Source organism: Artemia franciscana, chromosome 10, assembly GCF_032884065.1.
Source record: "Artemia franciscana chromosome 10, ASM3288406v1, whole genome shotgun sequence".
Taxonomy (NCBI): Eukaryota; Metazoa; Arthropoda; class Branchiopoda; order Anostraca; family Artemiidae; genus Artemia; species Artemia franciscana.
Genome location: NC_088872.1, coordinates 7,016,687 through 7,043,052, shown reverse-complemented (window position 1 = coordinate 7,043,052; position 26,366 = coordinate 7,016,687). Strand labels below are relative to the sequence as shown.

The 26,366-nt window shown below is 35.6% G+C and overlaps 2 protein-coding genes across 2 annotated transcripts in view; both read left to right on the top strand.

Annotated features, from left to right (window-relative positions):
• LOC136031716 (chitin deacetylase 1-like) overlaps nt 1-19,341 on the top strand; it is an 88,297-nt gene extending 68,956 nt beyond the window's left edge. The window contains exons 8-11 of the mRNA XM_065711421.1: nt 9,183-9,412; nt 13,456-13,626; nt 16,685-16,816; nt 19,139-19,341. Of these exons, the coding sequence (XP_065567493.1) occupies nt 9,183-9,412; nt 13,456-13,626; nt 16,685-16,816; nt 19,139-19,285 (680 nt within the window). The 3' untranslated portion in view covers nt 19,286-19,341. The remainder of the gene's footprint in view (nt 1-9,182; nt 9,413-13,455; nt 13,627-16,684; nt 16,817-19,138) is intronic.
• Nucleotides 19,342-20,345: 1,004 nt separating this feature from the next.
• LOC136032367 (uncharacterized) overlaps nt 20,346-26,366 on the top strand; it is a 59,432-nt gene continuing 53,411 nt past the window's right edge. Inside the window, exons 1-2 of the mRNA XM_065712690.1 lie at nt 20,346-20,464; nt 23,618-23,985. Of these exons, the coding sequence (XP_065568762.1) occupies nt 20,346-20,464; nt 23,618-23,985 (487 nt within the window). The remainder of the gene's footprint in view (nt 20,465-23,617; nt 23,986-26,366) is intronic.

The window sequence follows — 26,366 nt, the reverse complement described above, 5'->3', positions numbered from 1 at the left end:
AACTCTCCCGAAGAGAGCAGATCCGTTCCAGTTACGTCAATCTCATATCTAGGACTTACGATTGTTTTTACCACCAAGTTTCATTCCGATCCCCCCACTCTAAGCGTTTTCCATAATTTTTGGTTCCCCCTTCCAGTTTCCCCCCAATATCACCGGATCCGGTCGGAATTTAAAATAAGAGCTATGAGACACGATATCCTTCCAAACATCAAATTTCATTGATATCTGATGACTTTTTCCTAAGTTAAAAATACCTCATTTTTTCTAATTTGTCAGAATTAACCCTTTACCCCCCCCCCACAACTCCCCCAAAGAAAGTGGATCCGTCCAGTTACGTCAATCACGTATCTACGATATTTGCTTACTCTACCCACCAAGTTTCATCCCCATACCTTCACTCTAATCATTTTCAAAGATTTTCGGTTTCCCCCTCCGCCTCTGGCTACTGTCACCGGATCTTGTCAGGGTTTGTAACAAGAGTGCTGAAGCACAAGATCCTTCTAAATATAAAGTTTCATTAAGATCTGATCACCCGTCCATAAATTACAAATACCTCATTTTTCTAATTTTTCCGAGTTACCCCCCCCCCCCCCCCCCAACTCTCCCAAAGAGTGCGGATCTGGTCTAGTTACGTCGGTCACGTATCTTGGATGTGTGCTTATTCTTCCCGCCAAATTTCATCCTGACCTCTTCACTCTGAGCGTTTTCAAAGATTTCTGGTCCCCCCCCCCCAGAACTCCCCCAATGAAACTGGATTTAGCCAGATCTAAAACAAAAGATCTGAGTTGCAAGATCCTTCTAAATATGAGATTTCATTAAGATTCGCACTCCTTCGTAACTTAAAAATACCTCATTTTTTCGAATTAACCGTCCCTCCACTCCCCCCCCCCTACAGACGGTCGAGTCGGATAAATGACTATTTCTAATTTAATCTTGTCTGGTACTGATTTTTCTCATTTTTCACAATTAACCCTCCTCCCTACTTCTCCAAAGAGAGCGGACCCGTTCCGAATATGTCAATCACGTATCTAGGATTTGTGCTCATTTTTTCCACCAAGTTTCAAACCGGTCTTTTTTCTGAATTAACCGTCTCCCGACTCCCCACAGATGATCGAATTGGGGAAACGACTATTTCTAATTTAATCTAGTCTGGTTCCTGATACGCCCGCCAAATTTCATCGTCCTAGCTTATCTGGAAGTGCCTAAACTAGCAAAACAGGGAAAGACAGACAGACAGACTGACAGAATTTACGATCACTATATGTCACTTTGTAAATGCAAAGTGCCACAAAAACTTGCTAATACCACAGAAATTTACGAAACTTTTTCTAAGACCTTTTAAGCCCTGGAAGCAAGAGATAAATTAGGGTCTAACTCGGTGTCTTCAAGTATCGCCCTGATTTACGAACAATTAGCTACAACTGAAGCCCAGCTGGAGAAAATAAAAAAGTCATCTGCTGGAAAATATAACCAATCAAACAGTTAGTAATAACGAACTGTAGTAAGGAGCGACCCAGCTCAATAGTAACCGAAACTCTAAAAAATGGAATTTTGATACCAATAGTTACATCAAAAGAATCGCATTTTAATGCTGATTTTAAATATATAATTTAATTTTAATTTTAGATTTTAAATATATAATTTTACGGATGCGTGTTTATTTGTTTGTTTTTTTTGTTTGTTTTTCTTTTTTTTTCCAGGAGTGATCGTATCGACTGAGTGATCCTAAAATGTCGCGAGAAGGCTCATTCTTATGGAAATTAAAAGTTCTAGTTCCCTTTTTAAGTGACCAAAAATTGGAGGGCACCTACTCCCCCTCCCACACTCGTTTTTTTCCGAAAGTCACCGGATCAAAATTCTGCGATAGCCATTTTATTCACCATCGTCGAAAAACCTAATACCTATGTCTTTAGGGACGTCTCACTCCCCCGCAGTCTCCGTGGGAGGGGCTGCAAGTCACAAACTTTGACCTGTCTTTACATATAGTAATGGTTACTGGGAAGTGTACAGACGTTTTCAGGGGGATTTTTTTGGTTTAGGGGGGAGGGTTACATGGGAGGATATTTCCATGGAGAAACCTCTCATGGGGGAAGAGAATTTCAATTAAGGTGGTGCAGGATTTTCTAGCATTATTTGAAAAAACAATAAAAAAATAAATATGAAAAGTTTTTTTCTACTGAAAGTAAGGAGCAGCATTAAAACTTAAAACGAACAAAAATTATTACGCATATCAGGGGTTTACCTTCTCGTTATACCTCACTCTTTACGCTAAAGTATTTTCAGTAATTTCAATTAATGAATCACAACGGTCTTTGTGATTCAGAGGTCATTCTTAAGGAGTTGGGACAAAATCTAAGCTTTAATGTTAAGAGCGAGGTATTGACAAGGGTTGAACCCCCTCATATACGCAATAAAAACATACGGATATAGAAGTTCGTTACGTAAGTTAATTCGTAAGTTACGTATATTTTTTACCAATGAAAACGTTTGTATAAAATTAAAAGTTCTAGTTGCTTTTTTAAGTGATCAAAAACTTGGAGGGCAACTAGGCCTCCTCCCTCGCTCCTTTTTTCTCAAAATATTCCAATTAATTGCAATTAATTCATATGCAAATTTCGCTTTAATTATTATGTGCGGAGAGCCAAGATCAAAACATGCATTAAATCAAAAATGTCTAGAAATTAAATAAAAAAAACAAGCTTTTTTAAATGTAAGTAAGGAGCAACATTAAAACTTAAAACGAACAGAAATTACTCCGTATATGAAAGGGGCTTTTCCTCCTCCACGCCCCACTCTTTACGCTAAAGTTTCTTACTGTTTTAAAAATAAAGTTAATAGAAAGAGTCAAACTTTAGCGTAAAGAGCGGGGCGTTGAGGAGGAAAAGCCCCTTTCATATACGGAGTAATTTCTGTTCGTTTTAAGTTTTAATGTTGCTCCTTATTTTCATTTACTTTCAGTTACTGAAAAGTTCAATGATCCGAATTCACTGAACAAAGAAGGTGCTGAACTGATAATCAGCCAGGTTTATGATTCAATCACGCTCGAGTTTAATCCATAGTTTGCAAAAATTGAACAGGCTCTACTAGGTAGTCTGAGATTTCAAATTGAAAATTTGGAGGAGAGAATTGGTCGAATAGAAAAAAAGCTTGATAATTATGATCAGGAGTCCATGCTTGATAGCCTTGTATTTCATGGGTTAAGTAGTTACCTGGTTAGACACTCATACGACAATATCTAACATTATAAATCGCAAAATGTCTGTGCTGGGCCCTTTACTTTATTTAGTTTACGTGAACATGATGCGCGTTTATCTAAAGGATACATATATTACTAACATTATTGCTAGCAAAATTTGCAAAATCTGCAGATAATTTAATAGCAAAAGCTCATATTACTCTCAAAAGATTAGAGATGTTTACAAGTTTAAGTTTGCTGTGTGTGAATGTAAAGAAAAATTTTTACTGACATTCTGTGGAGTGGGTGATTCTGTTGATGTAAGTAGTAAAGTTCTATTTGGTGAAAAACCTATTTTACAAGCTATATCACTGCGGTACCTCGGCTTCCATATTGATTCTAATCTATCGTAGAAGCATCATAGCGACATTATCTCCACCAAAGTTGCACTTGGAGTTGGCATCCTCAAAAGATTGAAGCATATTCTGCCGGAATGTACTCTTCGCACGATATATTTTGCAATAATCTACCCATATATCATATGGATGTTTAGTCTGGAGAAGTAATTTTTATGTTAATTACAAGCTAAATAGTTTTTTCATAGTTTTGATCGGACGATTTTGCTAAAAAAAGGGGGTGGGAGAGGAGGCCTAGTTACCTCCCAATTTTTGGCTACTTAAAAATACAACTAGATTTTTTTTTTTTTTTTTACAAACGTTTTTATTAGTAATAAACATACGTACCTCACGAATTAGCTTATGCAACGAACTTATATAATTGTATATTTTTATTACGTATGTGAGGAGGTTTGCCCCCTCGTCAATAACTCGTTCTTTACACTAAAGTTTGAATTTTGTCCCAAATCTTTCAGAATGACCCTTGAATCACAGAGGCCGTAGAATAACTAGTTAGAGTTACTAAAAATACTTTAGCGTAAAGAGCAAGGTATTGTGGAAGAGATGAGCCCCCTTATATAAGTAATATTTTATGTTCGTTATAAGTTTTAATGTGATCATTACTTCCAGTTGAAAAAAAAATAATTTTCTCATTGTCTTTTGTAAATGATGCTAGAAAATCCTACGACCCCTTCATTGAAATTCTCTTCCCGCATGAAAAATTCCTCCATGGAAAGATCCTCCTACTTAAACTGCCCCCCCCGACCCACCCTAACCCCAACACAAAAAAGTCCCCCCGAAAACGTCTGTACACTTCATAATTAACAACTATTATGTGTAAACAATGGTCAAAGTTTATAAGTTGCCGCCCCTCCCCCGGGAACTGTGGTGGATTTAGTCATCCCCAAAGACATAGTTATTAGGTTTTTGACTAAGTTAAACAGAATGGCTATCTCAAAATTTTGATCCGGTGACCTTGGAGAAAAATGTGTGTTGGAGGGGGTCTCGGTGCCCTCCAATTTTTTTGTCTCTTAAAAAGGACACTATAACTTTTAGTTTACGTTAGAATGAACCCTCTTGCGACATTCTAGGACAACTAGGTCGATACGATCACCCCTGAGGAAAAAAAAAAAAAAATACGCACCCGTTATCTGTCTTCTGGCAAAAATACAAAATTCCACCATTTTTATAATAGGGACTTGAAACTTCTACAGTAGGTTTCTCGGATATGCTGACTCTGATGGTGTGATTTTTTTAAGATTCTGTGACTTTTAGAGGGTATTTCCGCCTATTTTCTAAAATAAGGCACATTTTCTCAGGCTCGTAACTTTTGACCGGTAACCCTACACTTGATGAAACTTATATATTTAAAATTAGCGTTAAAATGCAATTCTTTTGATGTAACTATTTGTATAAAAACTTTGTTTTTTAGAGTTTTGGTCACTATTGAGCCTAGTCGCTTCTTACTACAGTTTGTTACCACGAACTGTTTGAAATAGTAACTTGTAAATGAATAAAAAAGTAATACATTCTACTATAACGTTGAGATAGAACTTACTAATGTCTCAGGTTCTCCCGTCCCTTTTTTGTTTTTGTATTTTTTTTTTCTGCCCATTGTGAAAATTCAAATGCTAAACTGTTATCTGACTTGTAATCAACCAAATTCAAATGGTCAGCTGTTACTAATTAGACATGTGAAAAATCTAAGTTCCCTTTAAATCTGACCGTAATGTTCAGGGAGAGTCAACAGTCTTTAGATATTCTGGTACAACCCTCAAGGAGCAATTAAGCCAATGAGAAAGGAGGAAATCTCGTAACGTATTTCAATGTTATTGGAAATAGAATTTGCTTTCAACCTAGGAGATTGACCTTAAATGCTGGAATTCTAGCAGCTCTGAAAATTCTTGTAGATAATCTGAAGTTTGCTTTTGAAAAAGAAACATGTTTACTTCGGTTATCATTGCATTTAAAACCATAATATAAAGATTTCTTCAGAGGAAAATTGTAGAGAGTAAAATTAGAATTTAAAATTTAGCTTGCATCGTCGCTGGAGCCGTTTTTCTTTCTTATAGAGGCGATGTGGAACTTTCGTTTTTATAATCGAAATTGTAAGATTATCTTGGTTTAATAATAATAAAAAAATAAAACAAACAAACATGCAGAGCTCGTCATTTTATTTTATAAGCCAATGCTTTCATACAAGTTTCTTTTTTGAATAACTATAAATTAACTCTCGACGACATTACATGGTATAAAATTCTCTCTCTCTCTCTCTCTCCACTCTCTCTCTCTTCCTCCCCCCTCTCTCTCCCCCCTCTTTCCCTCTCCCCCCCCCCCCCCTCTCTCTCTCTCTCTCTCTCTCTCTCTCTCTCTCTCTCTCTCTCTCTCTCTCTCTCTCTCTCTCTATGAGTTTTAACAAGTGTAAAACCCTCTTCGTTATCTGATTATCACCACTACTTTTTCTATTACACATCTTTACATTTTAGATCATTTTACTTTCTGCATTTGATCATCTTTACATTTACAAATGTATTCTTGATTTTTTAGCTCCAAGGAGTCCGCAAAGTATGTTAAAAGTCTTTGAGGGTCCAATGTATAAAAAAAAATAGTTGGGGAGCAGATGAACAAAACAATGCTTACTTTAGCTTGAGTCACGATTTATAATTTATGCGCAATCCATTTGTAATTAATTGTAATTTATTAATTTAATTGGTGTAATTAATGAATTATGCGCTTAATTTGATTAATTTTTATATAATTACGATTTATAATTTATCCACAATTCGTTGGTAATTTATTATAATTTATTAACTTAATTGGTGTAATTAATGAATTATGCGCTTAATTTAGGTAATTTTTAATATAATTAATTAACCTAATTAATTGTAATCAACGTAATTAATATGAATTTATTAATGCCTTTTGTAATTTATTGAGTTCAATGTATTAAAGCCAATGGTCCAATTTGTTAAAAAAAAAGGAGCCACTGAACTAAACAATGTTTACCTTTAGCTTGAGCCATGATTTATAATTTGTGCGCAATTCATTTGTAATTTATTAATTTAATTGGTGTCATTAATGAATTATGCACTTAATTTAACTAATTTTCAATATAATTAATTAGCGTAATTTATTGTAATCAACGTAATTTATACGTAATGTATTAATACAATCTGTAATTTATTGCATCGATAGATGATAGAGAACAACATAGAGTGTTGTCATGAAAAGTAATTTTTATGGTAATCGATTTGGAAAACATTAAGAGTGAAGTTCGAGGATTATTCAAAGAAGAATACCTCATACCCCATCCCATATTTATGTTGTGTTTTATTATGATATCTTCTTGTTTTGTAAAATATTTAGTCACAGTTGCTTCGAAAAACAGAAATGGGCAAAAATATGAACTAGACGTTTTGTAAAAAGGGATTTAAAAATTAAAAAAATAATTGCAGGAAATTGAGGGTAATAGTCTATTGAAATCGGAAAAATTTATAAAGAACTAAGAATTTAATAGAAGAAAAAATCCAAAAGATAGAGAGCTAATTAATTTATTACAGACACCTCAAGCGTTAACTTCAAGGAGGGCAAAAATTTAGACGACTGCTTGGGGCGGATATGAAATTTATTTTTTTTTCTTAGGGGGGGGGACTGATAAAAACTTGGCAATCTTATTGGTATTTTTCGCCCTTCTGACCTATAATTAGTGAAATTTTCAACCTTCTAGGGGGAACGTGCCACTGAAACCACTCCCTAGATCCGTCCATGAAGACTGGCCAATATGAAAGAAAACCACCCAAAAAATAAAATACAATAACTTGAAAAACAAGATACTATTTTCCCTATAAACTATAAAAATAAACAATTTATTTTATACAGAAGATATATTTGTGCACCATGGGCGTAATTTGCCATGGAGCAGAGGGGGCGACTGCCCCCTCCAAGCCCCATTTTGCCCCTCCCCCACAGCTAAAATTTAGTTTCTTGAAAAATCTTGTCGAAACTAAGATAAACCTGCATAATTCAAGCATTCAGAGAAATGGGTTAGTTTTCTTTAGTATATCTTTCCTTTATGATACTACATGGCTTATTTTTCATTTTTCACTGTAATTTTCAATTGATTTGGAAAAATTGGCACCAACTTTGCCGTCTCCCCCTCCCAAAGATTTGGACGAAATTACCCCAATGTTGTATATAGATTGTTTATATATTTGTATATATTTGACGATAGATTGTGCAGAAGATAAGCAAAAAAAGACGAATCAAATGGCCAAATATTTTCAATCAGTACTCTCGAATATGTTGTCACTCGCCTATATTGTTATGAGCTAACCAACTCAGAAGGATATATTGAAAATGATTAACATTATTAATAGAACCGATTGGCTTGTTTAGCCTTTGATCTAAATGGGTCTTGAATCTATTGAAATTACCCAGTATTAACTGCTTTAAAGTGTTTTTTGAGCCAGCTGATAACCTCTGGCAGACGATCTTCAAAAATAGAACTTATGTTGGATGAAAATTTGACCTCATTGGAGGTTACAGATGGAAATGACAAGGGCAATTAAATTTATTTTCCATTGCTGTAATTTTTTCTGGAGACTAAAATTTTATTTTTAAAAATATTGAAAATTGGAAATTTCTACAAATTTGCCAAATTATTTAACTGAATATCGCCACCCTTATGACGAAACTGCGACTCTCCAGGGAGCCGTGGATCACAGCTTGAGAACCACCATTTAGGTTAGCCGCCATAGGGCATTAACCATAAAGGATGAATATAACGTTGTTTTTTTTCAGAAACTGGAGATTTCACGCACATTCAATTTTTACAGTCTACTAGCTGTTGGGGTGGCGCTTCGCGCCCCCTCAAGCCCCCCCGCGCGTGTAAGTCGTTACGCGCCATATTAGTTACGCGCCATTGTAGTTGTGTCCCTGTGTCATATAAATAGATTGTCAGGTTTACTGACTCTTGAACATGCAACATATAATTGTCCATGGGAAAAACAATCCGTATTCAGATCTATACCTCATTATTCTAATGATGTGTCCCTGTGTCCCGGTCGTCATTTATATTCCCTGTGTCCCGGTCGTCATTTGTGTCCCGGTGTCCCGGTCTGTAATTTCTATTCGAACAATCCCTGTGTCCCGGTCGTCAGTTATATATCCCGCCTGTGCCCCCGACGTCCCCGTTGTAGTTGTGTTCCTGTGTCCCGGTCGTCATTTATATTCCCTGTGTCTCGGTCGTGATTTGTGTCCGGGTGTCCCAGTCTGTAATTTCTCTTTGAGGTTCCCGGTCGCCATTTATATTCCCTGTGTCCCGGTCGTCATTTGTGTCCCGGTATGTAATTTCATCAGTTGACAAACATGACGTCAGTCGACAAAAAACTTCATGACGCATACAGCTCAATCCTTATAATGACGTCAGTCGACAAACATGACGTCAGTCGACACACAAACATGACTTCACTCGACACACACACACACACACAGACAACTTATTTTTATATATATAGATAGCTAGAATCATCGGTAAATATAATCAATACCCGAAAAAATTAATAATAAAGAGTATTCAATATTTCACTAAGCTAATTTTTTACTAATTACAGGTCTTCGAGTGCCGTTTTTAAGGGTTGGTTGGAATCGACAGTTCTTAATGATGAAAGAATTCGGCTTTGTTTACGATGCTAGCATGGCGGCTCCATTCTCGGATCCACCATTATGGCCCTATACTCTAGATTATAAAATGCCTCATCGCTGTGTCGGAACTGGACAGAGATGTCCATCTAGATCTTTTCCTGGAATTTGGGAGATGGTTATGAATCAGCTTGAAGTTGAGGTTAGTTTTTTCTTAAATATTGTACTTCAAGCTAAAAAGAAAAGAAGAAATAGAAAACAATAATTTCCCACGCTTTTTTTACACTTGAAATCGGCATTTTTCCAAGAAAAAGCAGATAAAGCTTGAATTTTCAAAAACTAGTCTTGCCTTGATATCGATGCGCCAATTTTATTTTGAATCGTATTGTACCGGATTAACGATGCTTTTCCCCCACTAAGGTCCTTGCGTCGGTTCTGCAGTGTGTTGCTACAGTTGGGTTCAAACCAAGGTCGTATCCAGGATTTTTTTTGGGGGGGAGGGGGGTTTGAAAATTTTTTTTTAAACACATCAAAAATGTTTTTTAAATGCACTTTCATTACTTTTTAGGACCTCCTAGGTCCGAAAAAGGGGGTTTCGAACCCCCTAGCATCTCCCCTGAATACAGCCTTGGTTCAAATAAACTGGTTCATATAAACAATAAACTTGGTTACAAATAAACTTACACATAAATCCATTTATTTAGACAGTGAAAACAGGTACAAAATACTAGATATTTCGATCACATATACAGCGATCGTCATTAGTTGAAATACTGAAGTATTAAGATTAACGCTAACATATTTATGCAAAACAAAATAATTAAATTCCGGTTTATTCACTAGAGTTCACTAGTTCATTCACTAGGTTCAGTCATTCGATATTAGCTTTCTTTTATTGGGTGCTGGGTAAAAATTGGATCCTGTGGAGGAAAAAAAAAAACAATATTACTGTGCAGTTAGGCCTACTCAAAAGGAAACACTATAAAATTCTGAAAATAACTATAAAAAATCTTCAATATTTACTTATATCATTCCGAAAAGCGTTTCACTTTACTTGATTTAGATTTAGAGAGAGTTTAATTTCATTGTTTAGTTAAGATGTAAATTTTCTTCTTTATTAATGCCTAAATGTTGAATGTATTTCCAATGAAGGTGGATACTTAATTGGCTGTACACTTGATTGGTCTCCTATGCCCACATACACAGCACATTTTCGACATAACACCTTAAATAAGGTATCTTTTTTCCAGACCACACTGCCTTTGAACAAATAAACGCTCAAATGGGGATAAGTCAATTTATTTAGACAGTGAAAGTGGGTACAAAAATATAGATATTTCGATACAGCGATCATCATCAGTAGAAATACTAAAGTATTAAAATTAAAACTAACGCATCTATGAAAAGAGATAATTAACTTCCGGTTTATTCACTAGATTTTAGAAAGGCAGTTTGGTCCGGAAAAAGGATACCTAATTTAAAGTATTGCGTTGAAAATGGCTCGTAGCTTTTGGTAGGTAACATTAAACTTAATGAACTTTATATATTCGGAATCAGCATAAAAAAAATTCTTTTGATTTATCAAAGGGCTATTAAAAATCAGTTTTTTACAGTTCGGTTACTATTAAGCCGAGTTACTTCGTCACTACGAACTGCTTAAAGCCCATATACTGGCACTGTTGCTCAAATACAAGGTATAATTGATAAAAGCACTTTTTTTAGTTCAATGAAGAGTTTTTAAGACGGAAAACACTAGTGTTACATAATATATTTTCTCAAATATAACTCTTAACCCTAGTCTCGTCATCCTTCTCAACAAAATAATACTTCGGAATTCCCACATGACTCACTAGAACAGTAGATTTTTACGCTCTTTTCCTAAAACTGTTGCTTACAAAAGGCACTAGATATAATAATTTCCTTTCAAATTAACCCTTAAACATCTCTATAGATGTTTCAGTCCCTCATTAGCGCTGATAGAAAAAAAGAATATAGGAGTGGGTGTTCTTTCCACAATGTCTTACAATAAGCTTGTAGGACATTTAGTAATTGTGTTGCGAGAGCAACACTTTGGTTTTGTCCCATTTTTTTTTTCCTTTGCCGCCGAATCTCAGCTTATTTCTGGAAACTGGTAAAGGTCTAACCTGTGCGGTTTTTACGAAAAGTGTAGACCTCAGGCCAGATTGATGAATACGACATTACATTTTGGAAAGCTCCACAGAACTCTTGCCTCCACTACAACTCTGGCCAAAAACGTTGGTTTTTGCTTGTCCACGAGCCAGACCCTATGGTGTGCGAAGTGAAGTGGAGTTATATAGCCTATGTCAGAGAGGAGTATCTGAAGTTGTGCAGCCGAGCTTTCTTTTCATCAAACCATGTTTCTGCTTTCAAGTGGAAAGCTCCGTTCTAGCAGGCAAGCAGGCAGGCACCACTTTTAAATTGAAGATGGACTAAAATCTATAAGTGTTAAATATATGCGGCAGTTACCCGGTCCCACAGCCAATATATCTTCTCTGATTGATGAATAGAAAAGGTTACAGAAGCAAAAGTGTGGCATTTTCCAACGGGTCCGAAAGTGCTGCCATCTATTGTTTCTACCCATTTCTGTTCGTGATTTCAGCTGAGTTTATCGTTCGGTTTTTCGGACTTGGGATTGCGGTAGAGAAATGGTATCAGATGTGCCTAATAAACTTTAAAAGTTCTCTCATTGCTAAGGAAAATAGAGCTTATCCTGTGCTCCTTTCTAAGTGGTGACGTTAGAAAGTTGGCCTTCGGCAAAAAAAAAATCAACTTTTGAACTAAAGACAGATATAATTTTTTTTTTTCGACGGCAATCGATAGCTCTTGATGAGCTAATCAAAGTATATGACATCCATTTTTTAGTACAAAAATTCCCTCATGAGGTATACCAGTTTGAAAGTTTCAAGGGGTTGACAACTTCAACAGTAACGTACACACTGAAACGAAATCTAGTAGCAACTTTTGCTAGTTGGTGTATCTATTATTTGTTTCCAGTGTATATGATGGCAAAAGCAATTTGGTTCCAATGGTAAGACATATAGGGGACTTGTAAGTAATAATCTGCTTTTAGGCTATAGTCAACTTCAGCGATCAGGGGTTTGCAACTATGCTAGTTGATGTACCCATTTATTTGTTTCCGCTGAACGGGAGAGGGACTTATAAGTAAGAATCGGTTCACTTTGGGCGAGAAACGGCTGTTAGCTCATAATCATCTTCGGCAATGAGGGGTTTGCCACTTTTGCTAGTTGTTATACCTATTATTTGTTTCCGGTGTATTTGATGGTTAAACCAATTTGGTTCCAGTGGTAAGACATGTAGGGAACTTGTAAGCAATAATTGGCTGTTGGGCTACAATCATCTTCAGCGATGATGGGTTTACAGCTTTTGCTAGTTGGTGTACCCATGTATTTGATTCCGGTGAACTTGATGTCTATCATGGGAGAGGGACTTGTAAGTAAGAATCTGTTCACTTTGGGCTAGAAATTTGTGCAAATTGTTGCACACTGCATTCGATCTCTTTAAATCTGACAGAATTAAGTGTTTACGCAACGGGTACAAACGATGAAGTAAAACAATGATGTAGTTTCGTAAAAATTAGTGTCAATCCTGAAAAGTTACGGATAACTTTATAATACCAACTACATCAAATAAGATATTGTTCCGAGTTTTCATCCTTCACGATGTCTATGATTGAAAAGGATAAAGTTCAACTGGCTGCAAAGTCAATTTAGTCCCTTCTTTTGATACTATTTTGTTGTTGTTTCTTCAACGCTGAGGAATAGCCTTTGATCATGTGATTACTGATCGATAGCGAAGAAACAAAACCAAAGTGTTGCTCTCGCAACACTCTAGTCGGCGAAGCCGGACAAAGGTTGCCGCAACACTTCACGTTGCCCGGGCAATGTAGGTCTAGTTAAATTTAGTGTATGGTAGGAATTTTTCGTCATCAAAAGTGAGATATTCAAGTATGTTCCCATAGCGGCAATCTAGGAATAATAACCCTCACGAGCAGCTAACAAAGATATAACAACAAATATATGACAGGAATATAATTTGTGGATGAATTCTATTTAAAGCAGACTTAAGAAGTTTAGATATTTAATTTAAAACGCTTTCAAAATTGTATTGAAAAATTTCTCATTTCCAAACAATTTTAAAGATTTAAAAAAAGTAAATAATATTATATAGATAGTAGTTTGTATTCTTAATAGTTTTTCCTCACAGGAATATACTTGTGCAATGGTAGACAGCTGTCCGCCGTATTTCACAGAAGAAGAAGTGTATGATATGCTTATGCACAATTTTAAGAGACATTTTAACACCAACAGAGCACCGTACGGGCTCTACTTCCACACAATATGGTTCAAAAAGAAGACAAATCTAAGAGCTTTCCAGGTAATTCCTTTCTTAGAATAAGTATAGTTGGTTAATTTAGTAAGTTTGTGTATATTTGGTCACCTAGTAAGCACATTTGGTTATAAAACAGTTTTATTTAAATCTTCTGTGCTGTATAGAGTGAAAATCAATGGATACATAAATGGTGCTTTTATGAAAAATATTTTCGAGAGCTCGTATCACCCCTCCCCAATTACAAACCGTATAAAGGCTAAAAGTATCTGCATTTAGAAGAGAGGCGACAATGAAAAACCATATATAGAAGCCTGCCGCGTGCCAAGTGCCGAGGCCAGGCAAGCTTTTAAATACTGATTCCCATTGTCACTTGTCTTTAATCCGATGCTGCTTTCCCAGTGAAGCAGCTGGCTGATTCAAATCATCCTCTACTTCTCTAATTTTCATACAACCTTTACCATAGTTGTTACGATTCATTGGATTACGAGAGACCACATGATCTAAGGGATGTACAAGGAATTTCTTAGCAGCGACATCGGGTTCTAAAAAGTACATTTGAACACATGAATGTCGTTCGAAATCCCCTTCGGGGGCTTTGGATGGATGTGCCACTAAATTGATTTTGTGATAGATTTGTCCAGCTCCTTGAAGCTGAAAACATAACGACTATTTATGGTTCGATCATTGCTTACATTGGATGAAGCTAAGGCAAAACATGATAATATAAGAGACAAAGCCAATTTATTTGGAAATTATGGAGGTAGCAATGCAAAGCGACCAAGTAGGCGGAAACCACAATGAATACATACAACGTTGAAGAGTACCAAAGACTTTAAATTAATGCTTGCATACTTTATGGATTTTGCTGGTTTTTACTAGATTTTGAGCCACAATTGGTTGGCATCAATGATTGCGATGCCATTGTTCTTTTAACGTAATATTTCTTTCTTCTTCACTTTAATTTTTCAAAATCCTGATTCTCTTTATCGCTTGTCTTCTGACAGCACAATTCTTTGTTATTCACTTTCAATTTTGAAAATCCTGATTCTCATTATTGCTTGTCTTCTAACAGCACAATTCTTTGTTATCGACTTTCATTTTTGATACCTTCTGATACTTACTTTGGTATGTCTGAAAACCCTACAATTCTTTGTTCTTCACTTTCATTTTTGACACGTTCTGCATCCAGCTGTTGCTTATAATTATCACTGCTGCTTATCTTCTAACTTCATATTTCTCTGTTCTCACTTTCGTGCATCTTCTAGTTACATATTTTTTTTTTGTTCTCCATTTTCACTTTTGATTTGTTGTACCTCTCGCTGCCACCTATCTTTCAGCAGCGTTTTTCTTTGTTCTTCAATTTCGTTGTTGACTCGTTATAATTGTCGTTTTTATAATTATTTTAATTACATAAATTTTTTTCTTCATTTTTGTTCATCATCGATTCAGACATTTTACAGTGCCCCTTGCATTAGCTGCTCGGATTGGTCTTGTCATTTTTCACGGTCTAGGTTGTTCATTTTCACCATTGAAATTACATCTCTCAGGCTATTCTCTTTATCTTGTCTCATTTAATGGTCCATTTGTACATCTTGAGTTCACATTTTTGTCCTTTTTGTCCTCACTTTGAGCTTCCTTTAATTTACATTTCTTACTCTGGATATTGGTTACTTGCAGAAAATGTCTTTTGAAATTTGCATCATTGAATATGAATAAATAAATTTACATGTGTTAAGTTTTATTCTATAAATTCTTCTAAAACTGTTTGAAAATTTAATTTCCATACCTCTTCACTTTCAATCGACATAACTGCTAAACTATTTAATCTTTTGTGATTCATTGGTGGTACCAGATAGTTTTTATCAGTTTTATTCTGGAAAATGATCTTTCTCCAGAAGCAACGCTTGCTGGAATTGTTAAGAATATTCAACAATTTCGAAAAAAATGCTTTGCTCATTTTGATGGCAGCACGGGGCCCTTTCAAATGCGGGGCTCAATTGGGGCCAAACGTTCCAATTGCCCTTTATCCCGCCCTGATCATCTGATGAATTCTGGAGAATCTGATGATTCTTCTTCTTCTTACTTCTTCGTCATCAGATGAGGAAATCTTAAATTACTAATATTTTATATAAAAAGGTCGGCTGTTCACATTTTAAAATATCTTCAAAGAAAAATATCTTCAGATACCATAATTACAAAGATGATTACAAAAATTTCTGTAAAGAAAGAGTCTACAAAAAAATCTATTAAAATAAAGTCTACAAACAAATTATATATACAAAATATGACAGAAATATCTCATGAAAAAGAAATAATCAGCATAATTTTTTAATATTCAATACTATGCTTAGTTAACTGAATATCAGATTTTGTTCTTAAAAAGAGCAAAATCTCAAAAAAAGGTAGAATCATAAAAAAGCTGAAGTATAAAATGAAAGTGGATAGAAAGAAAAAGAAAAGAAAACAAGAAAAGAAAGAAAGTAGAAGTATTAAAAGTGAAAAAAAGTAGAAGCATAGAATTGGGGCTGTCAAAAAGGAAACATTTTTAGAAAACAATTCTTACTTCTAATATGCAGATTAATGGTATTTAAAACATTTTGACTATGATTCCACTATAGTTTGGGCCCCACTCTAATGCGTAAATATTATCCCATACATATTCCCCATACATAATTATATATTCCCCGTACATTTTCCCATGCGTCACTCTTTTTTCAACCCATGTACCCGTAAATTGAATCAACGCAGACGAAATCAAGAAACAGAAAAACACATAGGAAGTATTCACGGGGTAAAGCAATGGAATCGCAATGTGTTAATTGCAATTATTTTATTTATTATGAAGTAAGAATTATTTTCTTAGTGTCCTCCTCTTTAGCCCAATTATAGGCTTATACCCCCCCCCCCTCATACACAAAAAAACTAAAATGAGGATTTGTGAATAAAATATTTGTATCTCTGTTTAACCTTGAATCACAAATGGGTTTATTTTTCGGTCATTTACATAATCTAATTTCTCGTGAACGATTTTTTTCCTACTACATTATTATTATTACATTTTATTATTACATATTGTTACTATACATTATTACTCTTATTACAGCGGTTCCTGGATGATTTAACAAAAATGCCAGATGTATGGTTTGTTAACAACTGGGAAGCAATTCAATGGATGCAGAAACCGACTCCAATCAATCAGTTGAACCAATTTGAACCATGGAAGTGTAAGACACAGGTAAATAAAGAAAAAAGCTGTGAGCTAACCCTGGGCTCAGACAGAAAAATCAATACAAAATGTCTTGGGCCACGACCGTGAATTAGATGAATCTCCAACCATTTACAAATTGGTTTTATAGTCAGAGGCTAAATTCTATAGAGGCTATGCCGATGGGTCCAAATCAGAGACTAAACGGACCTTAATGCAGGAAAAAATGAAGACTTGCTCCAAAAACTGGATGCGACAAATCGCTAAAGAATTTTGTACACCCCCCTCCATCTGCACACAAACTAATATCGAAGTAGCCTGTACCCCCCCCCCCCCCCAAAAAAAAAATATCGTTTCTGGACTTGGTCCTCCTGTGGTAAGCAAAACAGAATAGTCTTATTAAACATTTAATTTTGGAAATACTAAATTAAGAAAAGAAAAGACCCTTCTCCTCTTCTTTAATTGAATTCTGGTTTTACCAATGTACCAACTGGTTACCTGTGGTACATCCTAGTTTGAGGTTCTTTAAAAAGAAATCACCTCCATCAGAGATAAAAAGTGTCGATAACTTCGAAGACCACACTGCCTTTCCATGACGAAAGTAAAACAGTTCAAAATAGGGATGAAACCTTTTTATTGACAGTGAATAGATATAAAATTATCTAACTGGATATTTCGAACACATATACAGTGTTCATCATCAGCAGTAAAACATTTAATCAGTAAAATCAGCAGTTTTACTGCTGATGATGAACACTGTATATGTGTTCGAAATATCCAGTTAAATAATTTTATATCTATTCATTGTCAATAAAAAGGTTTCATCCCTATTTTGAACTGTTTTACTTTCGCCATAAAAAGTGTCGAGTCTTAAAACTATTAGTACCTTTCGAACGCAAATTAAAATCTTCGTGATTCAAGAGCCGTTACCAAGATATGTTTTATTCAAATAATATATTTTAATGGTTTATATTTACATGGTTTTATATTTTAATGGTAATATATTTTATATATTTAATGGTAATTTTAATGGTAATGGTATTTCATATATTTTAATGGTAATATATTTTAATGGTTTATATTTAAATGGTTTATATTTAATGGTTTATATTTACATGGTTTTATATTTTAATGGTAATATATTTTATATATTTAATGGTAATTTTAATGGTAACGGTATTTCATATATTTTAATGGTAATATATTTTAATGGTTTGTATTTAAATGGTTTATATTTAATGGTTTATATTTACATGGTTTTATATTTTAATGGTAATAAATTTTATATATTTAATGGTAATTTTAATGCTAATGGTATTTCATATATTTTAATGGTAATATATTTTAATGGTTTATATTTAAATGGTTTATATTTAATGGTTTATATTTACCTTTAGCTATCACATGGATCAGATCCTTTCAACAATATACTTTTTCTAATTCACTGATTTATAATCTAAAAGTAAATTATTCTGAAAAATACAAGGGAAGGTTGAATAAGTGATAACCTCAACATTTAGTCGCAGTTGAAATTGCTGTTAAATACGGAGAACATTGGTTTTAGACCAGGGCACTTCGTATCGAAAGAGTTGGCGTAAAAACTTCAAAAAGAGCTCATTCAATTAGAAATTCAAAGGCTAGTGCCCTTTTTAATAGTCGAAACTTATTGGAGGGTAACTAACCCTCCTATCACGCCCACCATTTCCCCAAACCCATCAAATCAAAATTTCCAGATAGCCATTCGTTCTTGTTCTGAAGCACTAACCGTTTCACTAAGATTACAAAACGAAAACCTGAAAGCTCTAAGCACTAGAAAAAATTGTACCTTCAAAATTTAATTCAAATTTAAATACTGAATTAAGAAAAGAAAAGACCCTTCTTCTCTCCTTTAATTGAATTCTGCATGAATCTGAATGCAGAAAGTAACCTAAAGTCCATCTTTCTACACTAATAAAGATTTTAACCAAGAGGGAAAATATTCTCACTATTTTAGTTTTTACCGACTGAAAATAAAAGCTCAAGGTTGGGCCTTAACCAGTGATCTCAAGATCGAGAGACAGATTCTCTACCATTTGATTTAGCGAAGCTTGTTAACAGGTTTTTCACATTTGGTGTGTTAATGTATAAACAAATTCATTTGAACGGTTTTATTAGGAGCTACAGACACATACCAATTGTATAAAGTAAGCTGAAATGTTTGTTTACAATATTTTATACCAAATTTAAAACGGCTAGATGGTGACAAAGATTTCTGTTGGGAACCAGCTTGTATTTTTTTTTCTTACATCGTTCATTACTCTTACTTTTTGCGTGTAATCACAACTGTCATTGCAAATTAAATTTTCATTTTAGGTTCCCCCTGAGGACAAGGCCTGTAACATAGCAAAAGCCTGTAAGTTGCAAAGCCGAGATCTGAGAGGAAGTCGGTACCTTCACACTTGCACTGAATGCCCTGAAGTATACCCTTGGATTAAAAACGAATTTGGACTTGATATCTAATATATTCTTTTTGGTTTTGTTCCTAGTCTATTTATTTATTAAACGAATTCTATTTATTTATAGTCAGGCTCTCTGTGAGGGCTAGTTAGTGTATGAAAGCATAGAGTTGTAGAAAATCTTTTGGTTTTACTTCAGTGGACACCATACAGCAATATGGAATACAATACTCATAATTCTTGTTAATATTGATAATAAGTTCATATTAATAGTTAGGCTGGAGACGCCGTCTAAGTCAATCGATTAGTTTTAAAAAGAGAAATCACCAAAATATTGAGAAAAGGAAGAGTCTACATTGCCAACGAGAGAGACTAGTACTACTCCTACTCCCAATAACTCACAGCCGTGCTAGGCGCTTGAGTTCAGCACAAATGCATATGCTCAATGAAGTTCCAGTAGAATTTAATGAAGTAGCATCTTACGAATTAATAACATTCAAAGGTCTCGAAACATATACCCAGTCCCCAATTTAAGCAAAGGCACCCAGAGAAATGATTAAAATTGTGGAGGGGTAATAGTTTCACGGGGTCGAGGCTTAAGATAGTTTTTTCCCTTGGAAAGCGTAAAAAACCCTCTTTTCTCCCGTAAGTGTGCTTAAGACTAACTAAAGAAAATCCTGCTAAGTCACAGACAAAGTTTCTACATTGCCTTTTTACATACATTATCTGTGTATTATACACGGTTTTACAACGAAATTTTTCTTGAATTTAATTCTAATTTTATTTAAATTGCAAATGTTTTTTTTTCATTTTATAAGCTAGCCTCAAATTTTAATGAACTGTCAAATTAGTAAACTATACTGCTGTCCCTTAATGATTTTTTTTTTATTTTTTTTTTAATTCAAAATTTTTTTGTAAACTACCAAAGAGTGAAAAAGACTCAAGGTTTTATTGCCTTTTTAATGTCACAATTGGATGGAAATATTAACATTTCCACTCCCTCTTAACACTCCTTGTGCTCGTGGGTGCTACCAAAAGTCCATACGGAAACAGATATGAATTTAAGGTAGAAATTTTAATCAATATGGTAGATATGTAAAAACAATTTTCTTAGGGATGCAATGATGAATACATATCCAAGAGGGAAGGTATTTGGCCAATATAGAATAGAGACTCAGTCTCCGATCCCCTTAGACCAATGTCAATTTGATCTGTCTTTGAAAAAAGATTCAAATAGTGGAGGGTAATAGTTTCACGGGGGTCGAGGCTTAAGATAGTTTCTTCGCTTGGAAAGTATTATACTTCACAAAATGCTAAAGTTAAAAGGCAGGTTAAGTCACATAAAAAAATGTAAATGTAAATGTCAAAATATGACAACAGAAGGTTTCTGCAGCAAACACCATAGAGCATTCAGTGACGTTGTACATATGCACATATGTACAATGTGGCGCTGTACATATGCAATACATAGAGCGTGTGTTCAGCTTCCAGATCATTTTGATCAAAGGTGTACACAATCTATCTTTGGTCCTATAGGCTATACAAGGTGTATGGTCCACTTTTGACTACTTTTGGTAAACAGCGTGCACCAAGCGTCTCCAGCCCCCTTTCGTAAAGTACTACCTAGGACTTTTCTCGAGCCCCCTTTAATAAATAGTTCTTGTGATTCATCTTCTAGCCTCTTAGGTCAATACTGCTCGCACTCTCTGCATTGTCACACTCCGAATATCAAACGAAGCCTAATGGAAAAAAACGAAATGTTCTGGGCCAAATGAAACCAAAAAAAGGCGAAAAAAATCTTTTTCTTAACGCAGTGTTGAAAAAAAGGGCGCATAGGGTGTATATTTCTCAAAACATTTAGAGACTGATTCCTGGTACAATGGGAAAACAGATTTATAAAGAAAGGTGGCAGGGGGCCCTGGAGACTAGTCAAAAGCTTTTTATCCGTGTCAGCTTAAAGGGAAGAGGCCCCAAAAAGTATCAAAAACTATTTTTCGATCGACTTGAAACTTTTATGCTTAAGCCCTTGGATTAAAGTAACAACAGTACAACAGAAAAAATAGAATGTACATGGATTCACACAAACGTAGGGCGAAATAGAGTGCTGACAGACTTTTTGCCGGCCAAGGCTTAGTGTTTCTAACCCAAGCGGCGACTAAAGCACAATGAAAAATGGTAAATAAATATAGGTTTGTCCGAATATGGGGTAAAAACAAGAGCCAAAAACTTTTATTTCTGAGCCATGGGAACCCTAAAATATAAAACCAATTTGGTTTGGTGGCATGGGCCCCTTAAAGTGGGATCTAAAAATATTCCCTATCTGATAAACCTATGGGTCACAGAAATCCTTGACCACAAGAAAACATTGAACAGAAAATTTTGGCCCCAAAAAATGGAACCCTAAATATTTTTGTTGGAGCATAGGCCTCTTAAATTAGAGGCCCAAAAATGTTCTTAAAACTATTCTCATATCGCTTGAAACTTCAAGGATTGTTGCCTAGGCTACATAGACTAAACCAATTAGTTTGAAGGAGGAGTTTGTTAGGGGGCCACAAATTGGCTAAAAACTTTGGTGTTTATGACTAATTGTAAACTGGTTCCCCACAGGATACCAGAAATCAGTTTCCCCAAAAAGGTCAAATAAATTGCCTTGAAACTAGTAGGCCTACCCTTAAGTTCCTGGGTTAAGAAAACGCTCAAGCATAAAAAATTATGTTGTGGGCGCGAATATACAAAAACATTTGGCAAGAATTTTTTTTTTTTGGATTTGCTTGAAACTTTTATGTGCAAGTACTCGGGTTAAAGATTCCCCAATTCCCAATAAAACAGAAAAAAAAGTGAGATTAGCTGAAAAGTGGCCCTTAAATGGGCCAAAAAAAGATTTCCTGAACGGTTTGAAATTTAAAACTATAGGCTTCTGGTTCAAGGGAATATTAATGTAAACACAGTTTGTACCCGGGGGGAGTGCTATGAGGCCTAGAAATGGATTGAAAACGCTTCTATCTCTGACCAGTTTTAAACTTGCAGGTGTAAGTCCCCGGACCAATATAAACCCAATATAAAAAAGAAGTTAGGTGCTTGATCCTCCGAAAAATGGTGCCCGATTTTCTAACATTTTGCCTTCTCAGCTGAAAACTTATATCCTTAAGTCCTTCCACAAAAATGGCTTCCCTAATGCTGGCTTCCAAAAATACTGGCTTCCCCGGAAAACGATGGAAAATGTGAATGCGGCACCCTTAAAGTGGTTCGATTTTTTTTGATTGGTTTGAACATTTTATGTTAAACTTTTTGGACCAATGAGACATCAAATTCGGAACAAAAATTATTTAATTAGCTTGAAAACTGGTCTCAAGGAACGGCCAGCAAACTCATTTCTTCTGAATATTTTAACGCTCAAAAATTGTAAGCACGTGGAGCTAGTGGATCCCAAAGTCAAAGAAAAACTTTAAATTTAGGTGCAAGGGCCCCATAGAAAAATGAGGATTGAAGGCCTAAAATAGAATTCGATCTTTAAATAAGACTGTATAAGGATCGTTGTCTGAACAACGGACTCAAAACCAAAATGTTTCTTTGGGATGGGAAAGGATGTTCAGGGGAGTTACTATGGGGGGAGGGGCTCCCCCCTAAAGGTCTTAAGAATACACTTTCGTCGGGCTTCGTCCGTCGTTACAGAGCGCCAACAAACACGTAAAAAAGCCAATTCTGTAAGCGTTAGTCGGGCAACGCTCGAAAGTTTACTTGTTCGCCGACACAGAGCGCCAACAAACAAATAAAAAGGCTAATTCTTTAAAGTTTCGTCCGGCAGTGCTCGAAAGTTTACTTGTCTGTCGGCACAGAGTGCCAACAAACACAGATTAAATCAAATTGTTTAAAGCATATAAGAAACAAAAGTTTGTCAATTTCCGTCGGACAACCCTCGAAAGTTCACGGGTCTGTCGGCACATACCGCCACTAGCAAACACAGAATGAGCCTAATTCTGTCAACTTTCATCGGGGAAGAATATAATAGAACATAAATAGCACCACACTAAAAGCGCCAACAAAAACATAATTAAAGTCGGGCGAATCTCGGTAGCCATCTCTGTTTATACGTAAAAAAGCAGCTGAACGGAAATTGCAGCAATTCGGAATGTCAGAAATACAGCATCGGGGAAGAAACCGATGCAGCCGAAGATCTCGCGGGAAATAACACATTAAGTATATTCGTTCTTATTCTAAATTCGAAAGAGAATATTGTCCGATCCATATACAACCTTAAGCAAATTCTTAAATTCATAAAGCAAAGTGCTATTTCGCTAGGAGATCAAACCGGTTTATTGTGAACGAGAGAAGCTCAAATTAGGCCGCCAGTTGTATCAAGTTCCAAAATGTCAAAGTAAGTGTGATTTTGAATTAGTACGACATTGGATCTAGAACCAGAAGATACCAAAATTTGGTGTATTTTATTGTGTCGCGCTTCGATAAGGGAATATGTTCGAGGACAAGGAAAAAGAGCCAGAACTAGTACGAAGCTTGTTTGTGATTTGTGCAAGGAAAACAAGAAAGATGAGAGATATTATGAATTCGACTCGGATTATCGAGCTAACCACTTGCAAAAGCATCATTCCGAAGAACTGAAAAACGGAAGTGAAGTGAAGATTAAGCCAAAGAAAGTGCAAAAGACGACCCTGTTTGACATTCCGAAATGGTTTCGGCCAGGTGGCTCGCAGAAAACCCCAGAAGAATCCCTGGTTGGCGAAAGTGATCTTGAACAGCAAGATGCAAGTTTGAGTCAATTTAGCGCAACAAAAAGCATTTAATCAGTCTTTGGCGGTGCCTCTTGTTTTAGTACTTCAGAGTCACAGCCTCTTCGTGTCCTTGTATGATTATACACGTAATAGTTATGGAGGTAAACCTCCAAAAATTTAAACACTAAACGCATAAACTAGCTGTCACAAACTTATCCGATATACTAATTGTGGGAAATTTTATCGTCAAACAGAGCTGTGAAATATATTTTTCCCTAAAGATGTAGTTATCGCCTTCAGTTGACACTCGTCTTCAGTAAGGCACTTTCAGTTGTACGTAATTTAGGCGAATTAAACACTAAAATGAAGGAGCATTCAGATTTTCAGGTAGGGAGAACGAATAATAATTTGGACAAAATTAGTAGACATTTACTTTGAATTTACAAATAAGAAATAATTAGCAATTCATTTAGCTGAGGAGTTGCCGGTTGTTCGGTTACAGAAGATAGTCCTGTGTACGAGGCAGTGATCGTTCTGTTCCAAATATTGAGCGTCCTTATATTGAATAATTTTTTGGTACAAGAAACTGGATATGGGATATATTCAAGCTATACTAATATTTCTCGGAGCCCATTTTCAGAATTAAATTGGGAAGTTGGAATAGGAATTTACTGCAGAAACAGGCAATGCTAGAGACTTGCCACACAGAAGCACAAGGAAATTTATTTTAAATCGTGTAGCAGTTTTCTTAGCCTATTTTCACGTGAAAGCTTCTGCTTAACGCGGATGGAGCATTTCAAATAAGCTGCATAGAGGGATTACGGTCTGGTGCTTTTAATGTGGTTCTTTAGCGCAATTTTCAGATGTGTAAGGAAAAGACACAGATTTTAGACATTACTTATTTTGGACAATAAGCAGCTGCCAATAGAACATGTCTGTTTTTGTTTACATATAGCTTCTATTCACACAAAGTGTTCGTTGATATTGGTCTGAACTGTTTCGCGGTTATTTCTTTCTTGTTTTTAATGTACGAAACAGCGCAATATAAAATTGTTTACAGCCTTTGGAAGAAACGTCTGATAAATGTGATGTCGTTTATTGCCAGATTCCGGACGTCTCGGGGCTTTGGTCCATGATCGTGGAAAGATATTTTGCTAAAAAATGCGAACGGTAATGGGAAATATGATGCGATTCAAACTATCCACAGGAATATGAGAATTTGATGACTGAATAATACACAATGGAGTGGGGGCTGAAAAAACAGTAGATGCGAATGATACTGACATGGCTGCTTTAAAACGTCAAGATGGGTGCATCCATATACGGCTATACTTGTCTGTCTTTGTGTGTTTGTAGGTGTTTTTGTCTTTTTTCTCTCTCTCTCTCTCCCTCTTCCTCTCTCTCTCTCTCTCTTTATCTCTCTCTCTCTCTCTCTCTCTCTCTCTCTCTCTCTCTCTCTCTCTCTCTCTCTCTCTCTCTCTCTCTCTCTCTATCTCTCTCTCTTTACACATCTTTACATTTTAGATCTCTTTTTTTTGTGGGTCCGAGCGGATGTTTCCTTATTCTCATGTATGTCTGAATCTGTATGTTTGTAGGTGTTTTGTCTTTCTCTCTCTATACTTGTGTGTTTGAGCCACTATTTGCTTGTCTCTCTCTCTGATCCTATGTGTTTGAGCGGGAGTTTGCTTGTCTCCGTGTCTGTCTTTGAGTGTTTGTAGGTGTTTTTGTCTTTTTCTCTCTCTCTCTCTCTCTCTCTCTCTCTCTCTCTCTCTCTCTCTCTCTCTGTACCTATGTCTTTGAGCGTGATGTATGCGAACATATAAGTGGAGAGACTGTTTAGTACTTTGAAGGAAGTCAAAACAGACAAACGTAACTGCCTGTAAACAGTTACGATTCGTTACGCTTCAGATTAAACTTGGCGTGAGTAGGCTTAAGGTGACCCCTCAGTCGCTGGTCGCAGATGTGAGCGTGAAGCAGCTACTGAAAGGCGTAGTTGCTTCCAAAACCACTGCTGAGGCTAGTGCCGCTTACTTGAAATCAATTTCTTTATTGTGAGCTCATCTGGCCCCAGAGAGAGCAAACAATATCGTTGACGATCAGGATTAGCTGCAGTGTGATCTAGTGAAAATTTTGACACTGATTTGTATTCATAATTCTAGTTCAAGTTGTGCGATCGAGTAGTTTTAGCTGCAGTGTGATATAGTGAAAAATTCTGCCTGAGTTCTGTGACTCATAATTCTAGTTCTAATTATGTGAACAAGTAGTTTTAGATGACTTTCAATAAAACCATTCAGTTTACATAAGTTTTGTATGAAAGAAACATTGTTCCTTGTTCCTGTAAAAAAAAATTTACAGTACATCAGAAGACAGGACAGCCCAAAGACAAAAATACAAAGGCAAAAACTAAATTAAAACAAT